Below are 24247 nucleotides of genomic sequence, written 5' to 3'. Positions count from 1 at the left end.
AGCCCCACGGCCCTGGAAGGATTACAGCCACCACCAAGCTCCAAATCCCTGCTGACCCAAATCCCTGTGCCCTGGGGCACTGTGCCAGCAGGCACAGCTCCCCAGCATCCCCCACCCCACGGCAGCGACCATTCCAGCCCCTCGGAGATGATCATTCCAGGCCTTTCCAGCACCTCCCATGGGATTATTCCACACCTGATGGGGTGGAAGGAGCAAAGCATCTCCCCCAGGGGTGTTGGGAGCTCTCCTGGCCCTTCCCAGCGCTGCGCCCTGAGCAGCCGTCTCCCACCCCCTGCAATGGAACGAGGCTGAGCCCGCGGTTTTCCCTTCCCCAGCAGCAGCAATCCCTGCTAATTGCTCAGGCCCCAGCTTGATGAAGCGTTTACAAAGCTCACTTGACTCCAGCCCAACCCGGCGAGGCAATTAAACACCCTCATAAATCCTCCTGCAGTAAATGAGCCTTAATGGGAGCTCAGCCCCACATTCCCTTCTCCCCTTTCCCAGCCGGGAGGGGTCACGGCCACGGCACTGCCCCGAGCTCCCCACACTCCCCACGGCCTCTGCAGCCTCCTGGCCCTGCTCTGGTGTCCCTGTCCCTCCCCCAGCAGGGTCACTCTGTGCCCTGGGGCAGGAGCCAGCTGGGAATGGGGATGGTGGCACATCCAAGGGGATGCCAGGAGGGAACTGCATCTCCTTCAGCTCAGAATCCCCACTTGGAGCCTTTTCATTCCTTCCCTCAAGGCTGCTTAAGAGTCCCTCATGCCTCCCGTGGTCCCTCCTGGATGGAAGTTCTTCCCATTATTCCTGGAAGTGGAATAAACGAGTCTCTCAGTGCCCAGAGCTATGAGAAGCTCTGCAGAAAGAGAAAATTCTGAGCACCTGCCATGGTGGAAGGGTGAAGTGGGATAAACTTCAAACCAGGCTGGTTTTCCAAGCCAGGCTGGGATTTTCTCTGGACATTGGTTTGGAGATGGAGGGGCTCTGCAGGGAGCTGCAACACTTTGTGAAACCCAACCAGCTCCACCACCCCAGCCCTTCCCCGAGTCCCTCTCCTATCCCTCCATGGGCTCTCCCTCACCAAACTGGCCAGCAAAGGCAGGAAATTCTTACAGTGTTTCCAGTCAGAAACACACCTGAGCAGGTCTTGGCTCCTGGACAGCCACCATGAGGCTGTGAGAGGCTGTTTGCTCACTCCCAACCTGGCCAATAAATGATTTATTCAGTGTGCTCGTGGTGCTTTTGTTTCTCACCCTGCTGCTGTTACTCCCTGAGAGGTTACACAAGTGGAGCAGCACATGAAGAATAACTCAGACCAAAATGTTTATTTTCCAAACAGGTCGGGACAGCCACAGATGCAGCTGGAAAGAGGCAGCAGCAGGGAGGACCAAGGTGGTGTCCAGGAACGTGGATCAGAGAGAAGCTGGCCAAACAAACTGGGTCTGGCAGAGCCAGTTTTCATGTGGTCTGGGAAAGCTGGGCATTAATCAGCTCCAGCAGGTGACCAATGGTTTCTAGAGAGTCTTGCTGGGGCAGCTGCTTGGCCAGGTCGAAGGCTTTCATCCCCAGCTCCTGGGCCTGGAATGGGACACAGAAACGCCCAGGCATGGTCAGGAACCTGGATTTTCTCATGGGAGAGTTAAATACCTGCTGAGGCTCAGCCTGGAGCAGATCCAGGCTCTCTTTCCGAGGTGACCTGCACAAGCAGCTTTACAGGAGAGCCTAAAGCTGCCAGCAGATCCCATATTTAGGATCCAGTGGTGCAGACAGAAGATTACTGACCCCAGCCCCCCGTGCTGGGCATCACCTCCTGTCTAACACAGCTCCTCTGAACAATCCCAAAGCCATTTCAGGGAAAAAAATCACCTGTATTGACTCTGAACTAAATCCTTCATTTCTTTTGATAAGGAACAAAATAATTTCCCTTGGTAGCTCTTCTAGGGGTTAGAAACTCTCACAATTATAAAGCTTTGTCTTTTTTATTTTTCAAATAAATTCAAATTTGTTTGTGTGTTCCAAACACAAGTTTCATTGTATTATATAAAGCCAAGTTGTGGCTTCTATAATACAATGAAGAGATCATTAATATTTCAATACAGTATTTTTCAACATCTGTATTTTCACTCCTCAATACCCAGGCTGAAGAAATTCAGGGTTTTGAGCTCTGATCCCAAACACAAGGGCCTGATTTCCAGATGGTGTCTGCTCAGTATTTCCTCAAAATCAATTCTTGGTAAAGCACAGAAATTACTGAATTTTTAAGCCATAAAGACACAGGAATGCAGATTCCAAACTGGAATTACAGACCCCAACAGACTGAACCTTGAACTCAGAAGAGTCTGGCTCAAGGACAGGTCTGTGAGCCCCAGATCTTGCTCTGTGTAACCTTGAGCTCAGATCTACAGGCAGCTACACTGCCAAGATAGTCCAGATAAAGGAAGAACCCAGAAAATGTGGATAACTGCAGGATCCAGTGGCCTGGCAGAGACCAGAACACATCCCCCAGGACTGCCAGCCTTTATAGAGTGCAGGTCACAGAGTCATGGAATGGTTTGACTAGTAAAGGACTTTAAAGCTGATCTCAGACCCCATGGCAGGGACATCTGCAAGCCCCATCCAGCCCAGCCTTGGGCACTGCCAGTGATCCAGGGGCAGCCACAGCTGCTGTGGGCACCCTGTGCCAGGGCTGCCCATCCTCACAGGGAAGGACTTATCCCAATATCCCACCCCAGCCCTTGGCTTGAGCACTTGAGCCGCTGTGGGTCAGGAGAGGCGCTGAGGAACAAGAGGACCAGGATGACCCCAGAGCAGCTGGCCAATTCTCCTGAACCCTTTCAGACCCAGCCTACCTTGGCATAATCCTGGCCCAGGTAGTGGATGATGGCCAGGGAGTGCAGGATTTGGGTGGTTTCCCCCAGGTGCTGCAGGGGTCCCCGCTCCCGCAGCTCCAGCAGCGCGCTCAGCATCCGCGCTCCCCTCTCGCGCTGCGCCTCGGCTGCAGGGACAGAAACGGCTCTGAGGCTGCATTTGGGCAAGGAATAGACCCAAAACTGCCCAAGGGGCTCTTCTGGACAGCAAAGCATTTCTATTGCAAATATCAGCGTGGTCTGAGGGTGGGCACATGCACATGGATGTAGCATTTGGGATGTGGGTTAGTGGGGAACAGGACAGTGCTGGAGGAATGGCTGGACTTGATGATTTTAAAGTGATGATTCCACAAGTCCATGAATCCAATTTTGCCGTGAAACAGAGAAGGCAAAGCTGGGATTCCACAGAACACCCTTATTCCTCAAGAATTGGCACTACCATTCAATCCAGCCTCTGGAAACACCATGATCAGTAGGGTGCAGGGACTCTAACTCCCAGTTCCCAAAGGTTTAGGAGCAACAGCAGCTCTTACTGGTGCCTTCCTCGGTGCCTTCCTCCTCCTCGTTGAAGGGCGACGCCTCTGCCTGCGCCTGCAGCGCTCGCTGGTGCCCGTGCAGGGAGCTCAGCAGCCAGGCGTGCCACAGGCGGCTCACCTGGCAGCAAACACGGCAATTATTGCACTCCCGTGGATCCCTGGCATCCCCTTGTTCTCCAAACAATGCCCCTGCACGGCCCGTGCCCTGCGGGATCGCCCAGCTGGGATCCTGCCACACACATCTATGGAAAATCCTTTCCTTGGCATTTGTCCTCCTGAGAAGCTGAGAGGCCTCAGGAACAAAATGTGAACATTGATTATCTGCTGCTGTGGGATGCAACAGGTGCATCTGGGATTGGTCTCATGGGGTTGTTTCTAATTAATGGCCAATCACAGTCAGCTGGCTCAGACAGAGAGCCCAAGCCTCAAACCTTTGTTATCATTCTTTCTTATTCTATCCTTAGCCAGCCTTCTGATGAAATCCTTTCTTCTATTCTTTTAGTATAGTTTTAATATAATATATATAATAAAATAATAAATCAGCCTTCTGAAACATGGAGTCAGATCCTCATCTCCACCCTCATCCAAGAACCCCTGTGAACACGGCCACAGGATCCCTCCCTTCTCCAGCTGATTTTCACCCAACTTCAACAAATCTAAACAAAATCTTCACCAAAAGCTCGTGGAGTTGAAATTTAGGACAGGAATTTGCAGCTCCCGGCACCTTATCACCACAAAAATTGACTTAAACAAATAAAAGTTCATTTTTTTCAGTTATTAAATCAATTAGATAATTATGACTTTCCTTGCTTGATCAATCCATTCTGAAAGGCAGATTTTCGTTCTGAAAATCTTTTATCAATGTGGAATTTGCAGGAATTTTACAGGAAATTTGGTAGCAAAGCCGTTTTTTAACAAGGTTTGGCTGCCCAAACTGAAGAATTTTGAACTGTTTACAGGGATAATTAAGAATAATAATTAAGAATTTTGAACTGATTATAGGAATAATATCTCATGGTTTTAACTCAGATAATTGTTCATTTGTTATTTATATATTATTTAGATATTATTAATATATTATTTATATTTATAATGCTATTTATATTTACATTATTAATATTACTATTTATATAATTATATTATTTACACTTTATTTTTATACTTATATTTTATATTTATATTATGTTTTATATTTTTAGTATTATATTATTCGCATGATTTTTATAATTATATTATTAATATTGTAAATGTTATCATTATATTATATTATATTATATTATATTATATTATATTATATTATATTATATTATATTATATTATATTATATTATATTATATTAAATTATATTATATTATATTAATTTATAATGATATTATTTATATTTTATTATTATTTATATATTATTTATTTTTTATTAACTCAGATAATTATTTAGTTTCTGGGACTGATCCTAAAAGGCAACACTGACACTTGATATGGTCATCATCCCATTGAAAGGAAATGGAAAAAACTTTGGAAAGAGCATCAAAAAAAGCTGATAAAAACCCAGAGGATGATTTTTGGTTCTACCAACCTCAGTATAGAGTGAGTCTGCTGCATCCATTTCATTCTGGTGGAAGAAAATATTGGCCATGTGGAAATATCCTCCAGAGACCTCAATAGAATTTAGTCCAAACTCAGCAGTTGCCAGGTAAACCTGAAATTAATATTAAATAAAAAAATAAGCCCCAGAAGGTTCATGTTCATGTCAAACCTGGGGAGTTTTTAATTGTGGATTAATATTGCAAATGCTGGGGGGTTTTAATGTGTAAATTATGCCTGACAGTGATTGGAAAATGAGATACTTAAAAGCTGGTTTTTGGGGGTTTTGTAAAGGAATGAAGTGCTAAAATCTTTATTTGGGGGTTATCAATAGGAATGAGGCACTAACAAGCTGAATTTTGGGGGTAATTCATAGAAATGAGGTATTAAGCTGTATTTTGGGGTTTTGTAAAGGAATAAAGTATAAAATCTTTATATTTTGTGGTAATTCATGGGAACAAGGTACTAAAGAATTGCATTTTGGGGGTTATCCATAGGAATATACCCAGTTCACAGAGTTTATCCATAGGCACATACTAAAAAGCTGCATTTTGGGGTTATGTCAAGGTATAAGGTATAAAACCTCTGTATTTTGTGGTTATCCATGGGAATGAGGCACTAACAAACTGTATTTTGGGGGTAATTCATAGAAATGAGGTATGAAGCTGTATTTTGGGGGTTTTGTAAAGGAATAAGGTATAAAATCTTTATATTTTGTGGTAATTCATGGGAATGAGGTACTAAAAAATTGCATTTTGGGGGTTATCCATAGGAATACACCCAGTTCACAGAGTTTATCCATAGGAACATACTAAAAATCTGTATTTTGGGGTTATGTCAAGGTATAAGGTTATAAAACCTCTATATTTTGTGGTTATCCATGGGAATGAGGTACTAAAGAATTGCATTTTGGGGGTTATCCATAGGAATACACCCAGTTCACAGAGTTTAAAAATCTGTATTTTGGGCTTGATCCATGGGAATGCAACACCCTAAACACCTCTTGGCTGGGGCAGAGGCACCTCTTGGTCCATTCTCTGAAGTCCAGGGCAGGTTTCCCACCTGTCCCCCTGTCCCTGTGCCCCCTGTCCATCTGTCCCACCTCTCCCAGCCCCCAGGCAATGCTGCTCTCCCCCAGAGAAGGCAGAGCAGCATTCCAGCTATTCTGAGCTGCTGTGTGACTCTCAGCAGATCCCAGACACGCAGCCAAGGTCCAGGCAGGTCCTGAACTTGCTGAGAGCTAAAAACTTCTTACCTGGTGCCCTTGCAGGCACTACATTTAGGGAATTAAAAAAAGAAACAAAAGAAAAAGGAGGGGGAGGAGGATTTTGGATGTCTCCAAAGACTTTTAGGAGATTTCTTTGTGGGATTCTCAAATGCCCAAAGGGTTTTTAGACCAAGCAGAGACATGGCTGTGTGTTATAATAGAAAGGCTCTGACTCTTCTCCCTTTATGTCATCATTTACACCCACACAAAGCCACTATCAAATTCCACAGGAGTGGGGATACATCACTCAGCACTGGATCACTGGATAAATTTAGTCCACATGGGACAGAAATAGGAGGTGGAGAAGTTCATCTGGCTTTGGAGGATCAAATGACAGGCAAAGCATCCACAGGAACACAGGTGGCAATGGCCAATTCCAAACAGTTTTGGTGGAATTTGAGAAAATGTCATTGAAGCAGATACTGAAATAGGAAATAAGGCATTAATTAAATAATGGGTGAGAGATCTGGGAAAGTATTGAGGGAAATAACAGCCAAAATTTAAATTATCTGTGGGATAAAGGCAGCTCCATCAGCTTGGGGCAGGAATGTCTGGGCATCTCTGCACTGAAATGAAGCTGATGGAGAAATTTATAGGGAGAAGCCATAGAGACAAGGAATGTGAGGAGTGTCTGAGGGGGCTGAGCCTGGAGCAAAGGAGGCTCAGGGGGCCCTTGTGGCTCTGCACAGCTCCTGACAGGAGGGGACAGCTGAGGGGTCAGGATCTGCTCCCAGGGAACAGGGACAGGAGCAGAGGGAACGGGATCAGAATGAGCCAGGGGAGATTTAGATTGGATATTGGGAAAAATCCTTCATGGGAAGGGTGTCCAAGGATTAGAACAGGCTGAACAGGACAGTGGTGGAATCACCATCCCTGGAGGTGCTCAAAAAATGAGCCATGGGTTTGTGGTGGAGCTGGCACTGCTGGGAAATGATCAGAACTGGATGATCATGGAGGGCTTTTCCAGCCCTGGTGATTCCATGATTCTCTGTCACTTCACAGCAAACTGGCAAAACACATCTTCAGCTCAGATCTATCCAGTGTAGGTGTCTGTAAACCCTCTCAAGATCCCAAATCTGCCTGTTGCCATTTCCACATTGATCTGGGAGCAGAGAAGGAATTAAAATGGAAGGAATTAAAATGGAATAATGCTTGCTCCTGTGTTCCAAGGGACTTACATCATTGGCCAGGTGATACAGAGCCTGGTCCACGTTTCCTTCAGCAATAGAGAAAAGCCCCAGCCCTTGGTGTAGCTTGGACTGGAGAGCAGCACTGCAGTCTGGGCTTTGGAGAACAATCCACTGGGCTTGGGAGAGGTATTTGGCTGCCTGTCGGGGACGGCCAGCACCTGGAATGACAAGGAGGGATAATCAGGGAAATCAGGGAGGTAAAGGAGCATTTTTTAATCTGGAGAATGCTACTGGCTGTCCTGGGCTAGCTTGATATGGAGATGCATTTTGGGGATTCCCCACTTCTTTCCCAAGTGCTTCTGAGCTACCCTGGTAACTCATTTACAGAGAGGTGAATGTGTAGAGAGCTCCAAAAGGAGCCAGAAACCACAGAATTCCAGACTGATTTGGATTGAAGGGGACCTTCAGGGTCATTCTAGTACCACCCCTGCCATGGGCAGGGACACCTTCCTCTATCCCAGGCTGCTCCAAGCCCCATCCAACTGGGTCTTGGACACTTCCAGGGATAGCCACAGCTTCTCTGGAGAAACTGTGCCACAGCCTCTGCACTCTCACAGGGAAGGATTTCTTCCCAATATCTCATCCCAATGTCTGCCCTCTTGTCCTGGCACTCCAGAACCTTGTCGCCAGTCCCTCTCCAGCTCTCTTGGAGCCCCTTTAGGCACTAAAAGGGGCTCTGAGGTTTCCCTGGAGCCTCCTCAAGGTCTCCCAGCCTGGCTCCATGGCAGAGGACACGTTGCACACAATCCCTCTGGAACACGTGGCCTGAACAGGTTCACTGCAGGCAGGCACTGCTGTCTCTCACTCTATCACACTGGAATTACTCACTGGGTTTTTTCTCCCTGCTCTCACCACAGCCCTGAGTCAGCCCTGCTGTGCCAGCAGAGCATTGTGTGAGCTCCTGGAATGGCAGTGATTTACAGGCAGAGCGGCTCCCATGCCCTTATTTGCCACGTTTTCCAAAGCAAACAATGAGAAAAAGCCCTGCTCAGGCAGAGCAAGATTTGAGAATGAACCAGGAGTTCTTTGGGTGCAATGGCCTCTGAAATGTTTGCTGAGATAAGAGCACGACTAAGCACCCTGTGGAATTTAACGCTTTGGGGAGTCATCTGAGGCCGTGGAGGTAAATGATAGAATTTCATACAGCTTCTCCTGTGGGAATTGGTGGAGAGGGAGAAAACATTTCATTTGATTTCATTGATCCCCTGAGTGCTGAGTGCAGAAAAGGGGTGTGAGGGGGGTGTGTGTGTGTGACAGCTCACGTCTCTGCAATGCCCTTGAGGCACAGCAGGGCCCACAAGTGCTCCTGCCCAGATAAATGGCAAAAGGAAAGCAGAAACCCGAGCCGGGATGCCTTGCCCTTGCCAGCATTCCCGTGTTGACAATGCTCACAATGCTCACCCGTGCAGGCCTCGGCCAGGAGCAGATAGATGGGCAGGAGGCGCAGGGAGGCCGGGCCCAGCAGGCGGCAGCTGGAGCGCAGGGCCTGCAGGGCCGCAGGGATGGCATCGAGGGGCTGCCCTGCCCACACAAAGCACTGCGCCCTGCTCATGGCCACGGCAACCAGGGACTCCTGAGGGGAAAAACGGGGAGAAAGAAATCACAGAAACCTGTAGGAGCTGAAATGAGGGGTGAGGGACTCCAGGGGCTGTGCTCATGGCCATGGCAATCAGGGACTCCTGAGGGGAAAAACGGGGAGAAAGAAATCACAGAATCCCGCAAGAGCTGAAATAAGGGGTGAGGGACTCCAGGGGCTGTGCTCATAGCCACGGCAATCAGGGACTCCTGCAGGGAAAAAACAGGGAAAAGAAATCACAGAACCCTGGAACAGCCGAAATGAGGGATGTGGGACTCCAGGTAGCTCTCCAAAATGCAGTTACAGCAGTCCAGGGTTCTGCGTGACACAGTCTGTGCCTACAGCTGTCAGCTCCAGCTGCAGCCAGGCCTGGAGACCCACATCCCTCATTCAGGCTCTTACTAATGGTGCCCCACGTTGAGCACCACTGTAAGAACCTAAATGAGAGATGTGGGACTCCAGGGGCTCTCCAAAATGCAGTTTATTGTACCCAAGAGTTACACAGTCCAGGGTCATGGATGACAGAGCCTGTGTCAGCTCCAGCTGCAGGCAGGCCTGGAGTCCTGCATTCCTCATTGAGGCTCTTACTAATGGTGCCCCACGTTGGGCACCACTGTAAGAGCCTAAATGAGGGATGTGGGACTCCCAGCATCTCTCCAAAATGCAGTTACAGCAGCCCAGGGTTGTGGGTGACAGAGCTGTGCCCACAGCTGTCAGCTCCAGCTGCAGGCAGGCCTGGGGATCCACATTCCTCATTCAGGTTCTTATTAATCTTTCTTACTATTGGCACCCCACGTTGGGCGCCACTGTAAGAGCCCAAATGAGAGTTTGGGACTCCCAGCATCTCTCCAAAATGCAGTTTATTGTATCCAAGAGGTTACAGCACTCCAGGGTTGTGGGTGACAGAGCTGTGCCTACAGCTAGAGCTGCAGGCAGGCCTGGAGACCCTTTGGTTTTGGTTACAATGCATTATAGACTTTTCTTTGTTGAGCATCTCAATACAGCAGAACCAATCTATACCTTAACTCTTATCTATAGCCCATCATAACTACTGTAATTACCATATTCATGTTACTGTTCTCCAATCAATAAGTTAGTACATTACGGTTTAAGCTAGAAGTTGTTTTTCAGTTTTCTTGCTGTGGAAAATTCTGAGAGCTTTTTTCTGCTTGCAACTTTGCTGACTTGTTTGCCTGTGCTATCTTCCTGCTTGGTAAAAACATCTTCTTGTCTGAGGTGGGTTTATCCTTTGCTCTAAGTCATAAAAACCCCTTCTAACTAACACACCCTTTGCCTCCTTGGTTATCCAGTGAGACTGGCTCAGCAATTCTTTTCTTCTATATCAAAACTTGCTTCCATCTCTATTCCTTCTTCAGGCTCTACATTGAAAAATCTTTCTGCTAAGCACACACATCTGTGAGACTTTCTTGTCAAACTTTCATCCTTCCCAACAGAACCCCACAATGGTTTGGGTTGGAGAGACCTTAAATTCCATCTCATCACATCCCCTGCCATGGGACACTTGTCACTAGACCAGGTGTGTCACAGACATATTTTATGAAAAATCCTTTTGCCAGCATCTTTTCTCCTGAGAAGCTGAGAAGCTTCAGCTTCTCCATATTTTGATGCTTTGGAATGTGATTTGGAGAACTGTTTACCCAGCATTTGAAATTGGTTTCACTTGATGACCAATGACAGTCACCTGTGTCATGGCTGCACAAGATTTTATCATCATTCCTTTCTAAGCCTTCTGATGAAATCTTTTCTTCTATTCTTTTAGCAGAGCTTTAATATACCATTTTCTTTTAATATAATATATATCTTAAAATAATAAATCAGCCTTCTGAAACATGGAGTCAAGATTCTCATCTCTTCCCTCGTGCTGGGACCCCTGCAAACACCCCCACATAGTGGTTACAGATGCACAGGCTCTTTTCAAAATTGGGTTTTCAAATTAAAAAGCAGCAATTGTAATGTAGTTTGTGGCTGTAATTAATAGACAGACATTAAAGCTGTCATATTAGAAGGTATTAGAGTCTGGCTCCATTCCTGCTCTGAGCAGGAACAGCTTTGGTCATGTGGTGTCTTCCTGGATGAAGAATCCTTTACGCCTCCTGACAAGGTCTCATAAGGCTGCAGCAATAAAAGCTGTGAAGCACAGAAAATGATCATCACAAGACCAGAAAGGAGATTAGAGCCAGGGGCTCTGGTGTGACTCAGAGCCAGCCAAGCCCCGTGCTGCCAGCCTGGCACAGCTCCAGCTGCTGGAGAGAGCTCCTCACAGGGAACTGCAGCTTCATCCCACCCTCTCCTGGCTGCTCCTGCACTGGGATTTGGTGTGCAGAGTCTGAAAACTGGTCAGAATCAGAATATATTGTTCTTCCTGGCTGCTCCTGGACTGGGATTTGGTGTGCAGAGTGTGAAAACTGGTGAAAATCAGAATGTATTACACTCAGCAAATCCATCCCCAGCTGGGGATGCTGCAGTGTTTGGGTTTGTCAGAATCCAAAACTTATCCTCTATTATCCATATACACATGGCACAGCTCCAGCTACTGGAGACAGGGCCAGGGAACAAGGAGAGAGCTCCTCACAGGGAGCTGCAGCTTCATCCCACCCTCTCCTGGCTGCTCCTGGGCTGGGATTTGGTGTGCAGAGTGCAAAAATTGGTCAGAATCAGAATATATTGTTCTTCCTGGCTGCTCCTGGACTGGGATTTGGTGTGCAGAGTGTGAAAACTGGTGAAAATCAGAATGTATTACACTCAGCAAATCCATCCCCAGCCGGGGTTGGTGGTGCAGCAGCTCCTGCAGTGTTTGGGTTTGTCAGAATCCAAAATTTATCCTGTACTTATCCATATATCCATGGGAGTGAGGAGAGAGCTCCTCACAGGGAACTGCAGCTTCATCCCACCCTCTCCTGGCTGCTCCTGGGCTGGGATTTGGTGTGCAGAGTGTGAAAACTGGTCAGAATCAGAATGTATTACACTCAGCAAATCCATCCCCAGCTGGGGATGCTGCAGTGTTTGGGTTTGTCAGAATCCAAAATTTATCCTGTATTATCCATATATACATGGCACAGCTCCAGCTACTGGAGACAGGGCCAGGGAACAAGGAGAGAGCTCCTCACAGGGAACTGCAGCTTCATCCCACCCTCTCCTGGCTGCTCCTGCACTGGGATTTGGTGGGCAGAGTCTGAAAACTGGTCAGAATCAGAATGGGTTACACTCAGCAAATCCATCCCCAGCTCCTGCAGTGTTTGGGTTTGTCAGAATCCAAAATTTATCCTGTATTATCCATACCTAGCTGCTCCCTGCCTTTTGCTGCTCCTACCACTCCACACCATTTTCCTCCCCAAGGTTAGCAGCAGCTGATGCAATCCCCAGCTCCACAAACAGATCTCCATCCCAATTCCTGCTCCACGCCAGGAGCTGTGCATTCTGTGCCCATACAGGAATGCCAAGGAAAAAGCCCCAAGATTCTTGCAGGATGACAGAATTCCAGAAAGGTTTGGGTTGGGAGAGGCCCTAAAGCTCATCTTTTCCACTCCCTATCATGGGAAGGGACAATTCCACTAGACCAGGTTGCTCAGAGCCCATCCAGCCACTACTGACACTTCTCCATCAGCTTTTCCCAGCAGTGGTGCAGCAGCAGTGGTGCTGCTGGAGAGCACAGAACTGCTGGTTCTAGCCTGGTTTTCTCAGTGAGACCCTGAGGAAACACCAGTTCACCCCTTTATCAGCCTCTGCCTCCAGCTGGGGCTGAGCTGGGCACAGACACCAATCTCAGAGCTCCTGGAGGCCAGGCTTGGGCATTCTGCTGAGCTTGAACTGCTTGGAGAGAGGAAGATTTGTGCCATGGGTGAAGGAGCAACTCCAGGATAGCCTGGGAGAGTTTCCTGGAGATCCTGGCTGAGGTAAAGAGACACCTTTGGGATAAATGAGATCACCAAAGAGCACAGCCCAGAGCAACAGCCCCTGCTGCAGCGAGGAGAGCCAAGAGCCAGAAATCACAGCACCCATTCCTGAGCTACCAGAACATGGAAAGGGCAAAGAGAGGTTTTCCAGAGATGTTCAGGCACCCCTGGAAGTGTCCAAGGACATGGCTTGGAGCAGCCTGGGATGGTGGAAGGTGTCCCTGCCCTTGGCAAGGGGTGGAATGAAATGGACTTTAAGGTCTCTCCCATGCCAAACCAGTTTGGGATTCTGAGTGTGTCCAGGGAGCAGGTGGTGCCCAGGAGAAAGCCAGCACAAGCTTGGGGCAGCAGCAGCAGGAAAAGCTGGTTATTTCTCAGGCTGCTTTTTCTGTCTGTGCCAGTCTGGTGCAAGCAGCGCAAACCCCAGTGCGTGGGCACGGCCCAGATTGGCATCTGGGAGGTGCTGGAGATTGGGATCTTTCTTTTTTTACTCCTTGTCAATGCTATCTTTGCTGCTTCCCATGGCCTGAAACATCTGCAGCGAGGACAAAGCAGGGGGTTGGACCCTGGCACAGCTTCCAGGAGGAGGAGGAGGAGGAGCAGGAGGAGCCCTGGAGCAGTGAATATTTCCACCCACAGCTCCAAGCCTTGGAGCAAGGCTCCCTTTGGCCCTGAAGAGCCCTGGGGGGATGGTTCCCTTTGGCCCTGCCCTGGTTTCCCCCCACCTGGGCTCTCTCCATGGGTGTTGCAATTTGAGGTTTCTCTGAAGATGCCCCCACACAGTTTTTGGGGTTTGAGGGGGCTGAGGACCCCAGCTCTGCTCCAAGTGGGAGCAGAGGGTTGGGAACACACTCAGGGCTCAGTGCCACACCCTTTATTCACTCCCAGGCACCAAAATCTACGGTGTGGACGGAGAAATGTCACCAAAATCTATGGTGTGCCTGAAGAAATGAGGATTTCAGGGAGAGGGAAGGCTCCAGTGAGCTGGAGGAGAGCAGGGCTGGATCTTTTCCCATGCCCAGGAGCTGTGGGGAGCTGACATCACACAGGCAGGTGAGGCTCATCTCCAAACAGAAACCTGGAGCTCTGCTGGTTTGGAGGTGCTGTCTGCAGGCACCCCCCTGGCTATGTTGACAGAAGCAGATTTCTATCAACAAAGCTTTGGAGCACAGACAAGGAATGAAACTCATAAAAGCTCCTGGCTCCCTGCTCCTTGGACCACAGGGCATTTGGATGTGCCCAGCTTTCCCTGGGTCCTGACTGAGGCTGCAGCTCTGTGTTTGCTAAACAAACACGGGGCAGGAGTGGGTGAAGTGCAGCAGAAATGTTCAAAAAGCAGCAAAACCAAGGCAGGCTTTGGGCAGAAGGTTTTTTTTCTCTGGTTATCATGAGTCTGCAGAGCTTCTCCTTTGACTCCAAAGGACTTTTTTGCATAAAATTCCAGACTGGTTTGGGTTGAAGGAAGCCTAAGGCTCATCTTGCAATGGCAGGGACATTTTCCACTAACCCAGGGTGCTCCAATCCCATCCAGCCTGGCCTGGGACACTTCCAGGGATCCAGGGGAAGCCAAAAATTCTCTGTGCAACCATTCCCGGGCCTCCCCACCCTCACAGGGAAAAAGTTTTTAAGCACTTTTGTTGGATCTGGAATAGGAATGTGATGCACTAAACAACCTCCCCAACACCTCTGAGCCAGCCCAGGCCCAACTTGGCTGCTCCAAATCCTGCTGGACACAAAGGAACTTTTCCCTTTTGCAGATAACTGAGGGATTTCCACTGTCTCCAAATCCTGCTGGACACAAAGGAACTTTTCCCTTTTGCAGATAACTGAGGGATTTCCACTGTCTCCAAATCCTGCTGGACACAAAGGAACTTTTCCCTTTTGCAGATAACTGAGGGATTTCCACTGTCTCCAATTCCTGCTGGACACAAAGGAACTTCTCCCTGAGGGATTTCCACTCTCTGCCTCCTCCCTTTAGAGAGAAGGAAAGCAAAGTGTTCCAGCACAGACCAGTCTCAAAATCGACTTCATTTAAATAGGCTGCAGACAAAGGTCAAAGAACAGATGATATTAAGGGTTGTTAAGGAGCTTATAAATATCTCCACTTCAAAATAACCCCCAGAGTCTTCTCTCCCTGCCTTGCCCATTCCCAGCCCCACACCGCTGTTTGCTCAGCCAGTGTGAACCCCAATCAAGAGCGACTTTCTCTCCACCAGCCTTCCTGCTGTCTTTCCCTTCACCTAATTAAACCAGCAGATTAACTTCCAGCTAATGAAGGAGCACTTCCCTCAGCTGGCAGCCACGTGGCCTGCTGGAATGTATGGGGATAATTTTAGTTGCAATAAAGTCAGTGATGTAATCAGTGTCAACACCAGTGTTCAATAGCAGGGGAGTTTCTTGGAACAGCTTCAAGCACTGCTGGATGCAGGATCCTGCCACACCCCCATGACACCCATTTTAACCTTCCTTGCAGGTTTTATAAAGAACAAACTTCAACAGAACCTGGGGTTAAGGAAGTTTTGCATTTTCCCTTTGGGACACGCTGGCCTGACACACCTTCTGTGGACTTTGCTCAACAGTCTCACCTGGAATTTTCAGCCAGACAGGAGTTTGCAAACCAGCCCATGATGTCATTGCCCAGTTCCTGTAAAACCAAAAGGAATCTGATGCCTGAAGCCTGTCACAAGCTCTCACCAAACAGGACTTTTGCCTTTGGACTTCACCTTTCTGGAAGCTCCCAGGAAAGGTGACAGCAATGAGTTGGTCCCCAGAGCTGGGCCAAAAACACCTTAGAAATAATAATTCATGTAAAAAATTCATGAAATAATAATTCATGTAAAATTCATGAAATAATAAGTTAAGTAAAAAAATTCATGAAATAATAATTCATGAAAAATTCGTGAAATAATAATTCATGTAAAATTTGTAAAATAGTTAATGTAAAAATTAATGAAATAATAATTCATGTAAAATTTGTGAAATAATAATTCATGAAAAATTTGTGAAATAATAATTCATGTAAAAATTAATGAAATAATAATTCATGTAAAATTTGTGAAATAATAATTCATGCAAAAATTCGTGAAATAATAATTCATGAAAAATTCGTGAAATAATAATTCATGTAAAAATTAATGAAATAATAATTCATGTAAAAAAATTCATGAAATAATAATCAATGTAAAATTTGTGAAATAATAACTCACGTAAAATATGAATGAAATAATTCATGCAAAATTTGTGAAATAATTCATGTAAAAATTAATGAAATAATAATTCATGTAAAAATTCAAAAGATTAGGGATGTTCTCCTCAGTGGCACAATTGGATTGTTCCAAACCCACTCTGTGCTGTCTTAATATTCTGTGTCTGGGAGTTCTTATAGAGGGAAAATTTATTTCCACAGGGAGGATTTTCAGGAGCAGATGCTCCTGGGTGGGCTATTTAACAACAGTGTGAAACAGCAGCTCCTGCACTCCATAAACACAAACAGAAGGAGATGAAAACCCCTGGGGCTGGAAAGGAGCTGCACATCTGCATCTCCCTGAGGCCTGGTGGAGAAAAAAGGCTGCATTTAGTGGGAAAGGGGGTTCCAAGCTGGCTAGGAAAACAAAGGGAGGGGATTTGGCTTCTTTACTCTAGAAAAGGGGATACTCTCCCATCAAACAGCCTGCAAGAAGAAATCTCAGCTGGATCTCAGAATAGGGGGTGATGGAACAACCCCATGGCAAGGTGGGAAATCCAGGATTGCTGCTGCCCCAGGAAGATCAGGACATGAAATAAACACTGTGGAAAAGGCTGGAGGCTCAGGAATTGTTGTGTTTGTAGGGATTCCTCCTTTGTGGCAGGGAGGAATGATGGATCTGACTCCATGTTCTCAGAAGGCATATTATATTATATTATATTATATTATATTATATTATATTATATTATATTATATTATATTATATTATATTATATTATATTATATTATATTATATTATATTATATTATATTACATTACATTATATTACATTATATTATATACTATATTATGATATACTAGCTATACTAAAGAATACAAATAGGATACTTACAGAGTGCTAAAAAGATAATAATGAAAACTCGTGATTCTTTCCAGAGTCCCAACACAGCTTGGCCCTGATTGACCAAAGAGTGAAAACAACTCACAGCAGAATGCAATGAAACAATCACCTGTGGGTAAACAATCTCCAAACTCATTCCAAAGCAGCAAAACACAGGAGAAGCAAATGAGATAAGAATTGTTTTCATTTTTCTCTGAGCCTTCTCAGCTTCCCAGGAGAAAAATCCTGGGAGAAGGGATTACTTCAGAGAATGTGAATGCCACAGGGATTGACAGAGAGGATGCTTCAAATCCCCTAAGTTTTGAGGTTTTGTTTACAAAAACAACCCCCAAACTTCTGCAACCCAAATCAACCAAAGAGGTGCCATCCTCATCCAGAGGGAGGAATTCTAAAAGATCCTGTGAAGGCAAAAGTCTTGCTTGGTTTTAGGCAAGAAACTCCTTTCTGTTTTACAGGCATCGGGCAGTGACAGCCCAAGGCTGCTTTGGACACTCCAGGGTGGCTGAAAATTCCAGGTGAGCCCATGAAAATTCCATGGTGTGTCCCAGCATGGAGAGCCAGGGTGGGGAGAGGAGCTGGGATTCCATCCCTGGGAGCACTTTGGAGCTGTGCTGGCTCCTCCTGCACCCACCTGCTTCCTCAGCAGCTCCTCCTTGCCTTCTTTCCTGTCCTTTGCAGAAGGGAAACAGCGCTGGGGCTTGAGCACTGGGCTGAGCAGGTGGCAGATTTTGCTGTGGACGCTGTTCCAGTCAGTTTTCTGGTGGGAGACATCACTGGCAAAAGGAGGGGAGAAAGACACTGGTATTTGCTGGGATTTCATGTAAAGGGAGATTATTCCCTGCTGTCTTTCAGGACTTTCCACTCAGAGCCCCTGGGCTGCCTGCAGGGTACCCAATAATGATATTCCCAAATTTCTGCATTTCACAGCTCCCTCTACCCCATCCCCACAGTTCCCTGTGCTAAAATCCCAATAATGATATTCCCAAATTTCTCCATTTCACAGCTCCCTCCTGCCCCATCCCCACAGTTTTCTGTGCTAAAATCCCAATAATGATATTCCCAAATTTCTGCATTTCACAGCTCCCTCTGCCCCATCCCCACAGTTCCCTGTGCTAAAATCCCAAATTTCTGCATTTCACAGCTCCCTCCTGCCCCATCCCCACAGCTCCCTGTGCCAAAATCCCAATAATGATATTCCCAAATTTCTCAATTTCACAGCTCCTCCTGCCCCATCCCCACAGTTCCCTGTGCTAAAATCCCAATAATGATATTCCCAAATTTCTGCATTTCACAGCTCCCTCCTGCCCCATCCCCACAGTTCCCTGTGCTAAAATCCCAAATTTCTGCATTTCACAGCTCCCTCTGCTAAAATCCCAATAATATTCCCAAATGTCTGCATTTCACAGCTCCCTCCTGCCCCATCCCCACAGCTCTTTTTATCCATACAAGTATTCATTTACAGGTGATTACAAAGTTCTTTTATCTGTACAAATACTGAATACCCAAAATACAAATGCATATTCATAACTTTGGTACATCCCATTCCTCACTTCATTAGGTAATTAGTCCAAAAGCTAATTATGCATGCTTAATTTGTTCCTTGAAATGGGTCAGTGGTCCCTTTCATGGGGAGGGGTCCCAAAATGAGGAAGTAAATGAAGTCATCCTCCTTCTGACCTTTCTACCTTTTCAATGCAAATATGACAAATGAACCCTTGGTAGAACTCCCATTCCTGTCTTCAATTGGTTTCAGAGCAGAGGAGGCCACAATTGTCTGATGTTCCTAAAAACAATTGTTCCTAAAAGCTATTTATCAGTTTCTATAATGAAGAATCATTATAAACCCAGCTAACCAAACATTACGTTGACAAGCAATCAATTATTAGTTAACCACTAACTCTGAACTCCATCAAGGCCTACCCATTTATTTTGATTAACTCCAATAAAGCTTATCTCTAACTAAAAACCTCAGCTCCTCTAAAATCTCTAAATTCCTTAAAGCTGATGCCTCACACTGGAGCTTCTTCCCATGCCCTGTCCTTTGTGTCCTGAGCTTTTTGTGCCTCTCGTCCTGTCCTGACTCTGTCCCTGCATCATCCTGAATGCCAATCCTCATCCCAAGCGTTCTGCCTGTGCCTTGGGCTCTCCCTGGAGGAATCCCTGCCTCTTCCTTCCTGGGCCTCATCCTGAATCTTCACCCCAACCTTGCTGCCTGTGCCTCAGCCTCACCCTGGAGCCAATCCCTGCCTCCTCCTTGCTGGACCTCATCCTGAATCCTCATCCCAACCTTTCCAGGCTCTCCCTAGAGCCAATCCCTGACTCTTCCTGCCCTGTCCCTGTCCCCCGGGCAGTCTCACCAGTAGTAGGTGAGGCGGCAGCCGGGGCAGCGCAGCGGCGCCCCTCGGGCTCCGCACAGTTCGCAGCGCGGCGGCCCCGCCATGCCGGCCCTGAACCCTCAGCGCGTCCCTGGTTGCCGGGGCGACACTTCCGGTGAGGTAGCATACGTCACTTCCGTCCGACACCAATGGCCGTTCTGTTGCCAAGACAACACTTCCGGTGCGGAAGGCGCCACACGTGATTTCCGGCGGGCAGGTCCCGGTCATGGCGGCGGCGGCGGTGAAGGAGGAGGAGAAGGACAAGGACGATGAGGAGGACAACGCCGTGGATACGGCGGAGACCGAGGAGCGGGTGCGGGCTTGGGCGGCGGCGCAGGCGGCGCGCGGGCGGCGCGTGGCGCTGGTGACGTCGGGCGGGACGCAGGTGCCGCTGGAGGCGCGCGCCGTGCGCTTCCTGGAGAACTTCAGCAGCGGGCGGCGCGGGGCGGCCTCGGCCGAGCGCCTGGTGCGGGCCGGCTACGGCGTCTGCTTCCTGCACCGCGCCCGCTCCGCCTTCCCCTGGGCCCGCGTCCTGCCGCCGCACGGGCCCGCGCTGCTCGACGCGCTCCGCCTCACCCCGGGGCCGCCGCCCGGCGTGGCCGCCGCTCCCGCCGCGCTGCCCGCGCTGCTGCCCGCGCTCCGCGAGTACCAGCGCGCCACCGAGGAGGGAGCGCTGCTCGCCATCGAGTTCACCGGGCTCGTGGAGTACCTGGCGCTGCTGCGCGCCGCCGCCAGAGCGCTGGCGCCGCTCGGTACGGGGGGAAGCGGGAATGAGGGACGGGGCGGGCACCGGCTCGTGGGGCACACGGCGAGAGGGGAAGGAGCAACCTGGGGTGTGAGGGAACGGGGTGGTCCTGGGCGAAGGGTCGGGATGAGGAAGGATGGAGCCCCCGGGGGTGTGAGGGAATGGGGTGATCCTGTGGCAAGGTTCAGGGTAAGGAAGGATGAGGCTCTTGTGGGTGTCTCCAGCCTGAGGGGACAGGGTGGTCCTGTGCCAAGGTTTGGGATGAGAGAGGATGGAGTCCCCCGGGGTGTCTCAGTGTGAGGGGACACGGTGGTCCTGGGCGAAGGTTCGGGATGAGGAAGGATGAGGGTCTTGTGGGTGTCTCGGTGTGAGGGGACAGGGTGGTCCTGTGTGAAGGGTCGGGGTGAGAGGGGATGGAGCCCCCTAAGGTGTCTCAGTGTGAGGGGACAGGGTAGTCCTGGGTGAAAGTTTGGGATAAGAAGGGATGAGGCTCTCATGGAGGTCTCGATGTGAGGGAACAGGGTGGTCCTGTGCCAAGGTTCGGGGTGAGGGAGGATGGAGTCCCCCGGGGGTGTCCCTAGTGTAAGGGGTCAGGATGAGAGAGGATGGATCCCCTTGTGGGAATCTCAGTGTGCGGGGACAGGGTGGTCCTGGGCAAAGGTTTAAGATGAGGAAGGATGGAGACCCCCGGGGTGTCCCCGGTGTGAGGGGACGGGGTGGTCCTGTGCCAAGGTCCGGGATGAGAGGGGACGAGGCTCTCGTGAGGGCTCCAGTGTGAGGGAATGGGTTGGTCCTGTGGCAAGGTTTGGGGTGAGAGGGGATGGAGCCCCCTGGAAGTGTCTCAGATTCCCCCTGGTGTCCTCTGTTGGGTGTTGGGGACAGTGCTGCCCTGCTGAGGGTTGTGCTGGGGATTCCCCCTGGTGTCCCCTGTTGGGTGTTGGGGACAGTGCTGCCCTGCTCAGGGTTGTGCTGGGGGATCCCCCTGGTGTCCCCTGTTGGGTGTGGGTGGTGGCAGCAGGGGACAGACAGCAGCTCTGTGTCCCTCCCACAGGCTCCAGTGCCATGTTCTACCTGGCAGCCGCCGTGTCGGATTTCTACATCCCGGTCTCTGAGATGCCAGAGCACAAGATCCAGTCCTCAGAGGGACCCCTGCAGGTGAGACCCTCCCTGTGCCGCCCCCCTCAGCCATGCCCTCCTTGCTGCCAGGGTCCTTCTCCTGAGAGCTGGCTGTGGATAAAAGCTGTGTTGTCAGAGGGTGAGATCCCCCAGGAACAGAACCCTCTGGAAATCCTGGAGTTGCATTGTTTTATCTTGCACTGAGGGGCCCAGATAAGAGGGCAGGGCAGGATCAGCCCTGCTCTGCTTTGATCCAGGTTTATTTTTAGGCTGGGATGAAGGGCTGAGGGGTCCCATGGGTTATCTGCAGCGAGGTCAGTGCTGCTCTGCCTGATATGGAGCAGCTTCAACACGTCTGCACTTGTGGTGTGGCACATGAAGAGAGCCCCCTGAGGTGCCTCCTGCCTTTGTGGCTCTGTCCTCTAAAGCTGCCCCTGCTTCCATGGAGATGAGGAGAGGGTGGGTCTCAGGGAGCTGAAGTGCTCCAGGAATAGCTCCTGGAGTGCTTGAGTTGCTGCCTTTTGTCTGAAGAGGCTTTGGAGAAGGGCCTGGAGTGCTGGGGCTAGAGGGGAAGTTTCAAACTGACAGAATGGATTTAGATGGGATATTGGTCAGGAATTCTTCCCTGGGAGGGTGGGCAGGCCCTGGCACAGCTGTGGCTGCCCCTGGATCCCTGGCAGTGCCCAAGGCCAGGTTGGGCAGGGCTGGGAGCAGCCTGGGACAGGGGAAGGTGTCCCTGCCATGGCAGGGGTGGAATGGGATGGGATTTAAGGTCCCTCCCAACCCAAACCATTCCATGACTCTGGGATCCATCTTGCCTGTACAAATGACAGAACAACACTGGAGTGCTGAGGGCCCTCCCAGCAATGGGAGCAGATGTCTCTGGAATTCTTTATATAACAAATACCACATTTATTTCATTAATTATTTTCTAAGGAGTTACTGGGCTTTATTCTTTAATGATAACATTGGAAAGATAAGACCTGGCCTGATTGCTGGTGATGGATCCAGAGGTTGGGAAGCTGGAGAACAGTCTCCTATGGTTTTTCTCCATGCTTTAGCACTTCCATGAGGTGAAGATGGGATAAATTACCTGAGTTCTGGAGAGGTGAATACTCAGATTTGTGCAGTTACAATGCTTTTTTAAATCTTCTCTCCCCATGTTTATATTCCCTAGTGTGGTTGGCTCTGGGAATGCAGGGCTCCTGTGGCCTGGCCTCAGAAGCCCCTGACAGTGAGCACCACATGGATCATTTAATTTAAATTTAGTGTCATTTGAACCTTGTTTGGTGAGAGCTGCCTTGAAAAACTTCCTCCTGCAAGTGGAGTGTGAAACAAAGCTGGAATTTCCCTCTTTCCCATCCCATCTCTTGTTACAACTCCCTGTGTGAGGATGTTCACAGGGATCGAGGATGAGGGGAGAGATGAGGATCTGACTCCATGTTTCAGAAGGATTGATTTATTATTTTATGATATATATTACGTTAAAACTATACAAAAAGAATAGAAGAAAGGATTTCATCAGAAGGCTGGCTAAGAATAGAAAGGGAAAGAATGATAACAGAAGATTGTGTCTCAGACAGAGTCTGAGCCAGCTGACTGTGATTGGTTATTAATTAGAAATAACTCTATAACACTAATCACAGATCTACCTGTTGCATTCCACAGCAGCAGATAACCATTGTTTACATTTTGTTCCTGAGCCCTCTCAGCTTCTCAGAGGAAAAAATCCTAAGGAAAGGATTTTTCATAAAACATGTCTGTGACATCCCTGCAATGTTTTGACTGATTTTTTTTCTATGTATCCTTCCCCACTGCAGATCACAATGAAGATGGTGCCAAAAATGCTGTCACCCCTGGTCAGAGACTGGGCCCCTGAGGCTTTTGTGATTTCCTTCAAACTGGAGACAGATGCCCAGATCCTGCTGGATAAATCTCAGCAGGCTCTGGAGAAATACAGGCACCAGGTGGTGGTGGCCAACATCCTGGAGTCACGCAGAACCTCTGTCATCATTGTCACCAGGGACTCACAGACTCCCTTATCCCTGTCTGACGAGGAGCTGGCACAAGGCATGGAAATAGAGGAGAAGATTGTGAGTTACCTGCAGGGCCAGCACACTGCCTTTATAGAGAGGAAAGGCTGAGGAGGAAAATCCCAGAGTGAGGCTGGATGGAGCCTGGGCAGGTGAATAAAGAATCCCCACGGAGCACAAGGAGGGCTGTCCAACACTCTGTCACTTTCATACAAAGCTGTTGTGGCTTTGGAAAAGAGAAATACAAGGAAGTGAAACCATTCCAGAGGAGGAAAGAAGCTTGTTTCTGTCCTGTGGGCTGGGAGAGCTGGGAGGACGAGAAATGGTGAAGGTCTCTGTATATAAAGAATTTCTTGAATCTCCCTCTTTGAATTTTTTTTTAGAATGGCAGGAGGAAGGAATGGGGTTTGCAGGAAAGATGTGCTGGTTTTGTGACTGGAAATAATCTGAGCTTTTTGAGGAGCACACTGGGGCAGTGGGAATATTGGGGTTTCACTGGACTTGAGAACACATTGTGGGCTTCCAGCATTGTGTCTGCTCCTCTGTGTGAAGTGCTGGGTGGGGAGAATCCCCAGGCTCAAACTGAGGCACAGCCAGCCCCATCCAGGCTCAAACTGAGGCACAGCCAGCCCCATCCCATGGGGTCAGGGATGCCCCTGTTCCTGTGGATGCTTCCACCCTGGCAGTGTTTAGGCACCAGCACTTTGGGATTGCTGGCTGTGGTACCCAAGTAGAAGTGGCTCCTGCAAGTCCAGGGTCTGCCCATTGCTTGCTGAGGATCTCAGAGGGCTCAGGGGAAGGCCCTCCCTGCACTCTGCCATGTCCTGGTTTCCTTTCTCTGTCACCCCCTTGTGAGGTGTCTTCAGCCAGTGAGTTCCTTCTGCAGGGTGGACCTACCTAGCTCTTCAGTTCCTCCATCTCATGGAGTCACCTTTGGGTTTCAAGGGGATTTAAAGCTCATCTCA

At 48.7% G+C, this 24247-nt stretch overlaps 2 protein-coding genes and 1 long non-coding RNA gene across 3 annotated transcripts; 2 read left to right on the top strand and 1 right to left on the bottom strand.

Annotated features, from left to right (window-relative positions):
* Positions 1–1296: 1296 nt before the first annotated feature.
* ZMYND12 (zinc finger MYND-type containing 12) lies at positions 1297–19509 on the bottom strand. The gene is made up of 8 exons (XM_064730777.1): positions 19371–19509; positions 17645–17786; positions 8840–9011; positions 7427–7596; positions 4974–5096; positions 3398–3518; positions 2847–2992; positions 1297–1575 (listed from the first exon to the last, which is right to left on the bottom strand). The coding sequence occupies exons 1-8, from the start codon at positions 19451–19453 to the stop codon at positions 1456–1458; spliced, it is 1077 nt and encodes a 358-aa protein (XP_064586847.1). The 5' UTR covers positions 19454–19509; the 3' UTR covers positions 1297–1455.
* On the top strand, positions 17191–17822 carry LOC135456720 (uncharacterized). The gene is made up of 3 exons (XR_010442600.1): positions 17191–17319; positions 17469–17528; positions 17692–17822. It is a non-coding gene; the product is annotated as an uncharacterized LOC135456720 (long non-coding RNA).
* PPCS (phosphopantothenoylcysteine synthetase) lies at positions 19475–23644 on the top strand. Its single transcript, XM_064730778.1, has 3 exons — positions 19475–20140; positions 21185–21288; positions 23070–23644. The coding sequence occupies exons 1-3, from the start codon at positions 19615–19617 to the stop codon at positions 23391–23393; spliced, it is 954 nt and encodes a 317-aa protein (XP_064586848.1). The 5' UTR covers positions 19475–19614; the 3' UTR covers positions 23394–23644.
* The last annotated feature ends 603 nt before the right edge of the window (positions 23645–24247 follow it).

Source organism: Zonotrichia leucophrys, chromosome 21 (genome assembly GCF_028769735.1).
Source record: "Zonotrichia leucophrys gambelii isolate GWCS_2022_RI chromosome 21, RI_Zleu_2.0, whole genome shotgun sequence".
Lineage (NCBI taxonomy): Eukaryota > Metazoa > Chordata > Aves > Passeriformes > Passerellidae > Zonotrichia > Zonotrichia leucophrys.
The sequence above is the reverse complement of the archived record's forward strand: the minus strand, read 5'-3'. Positions and strand labels throughout refer to the sequence as shown.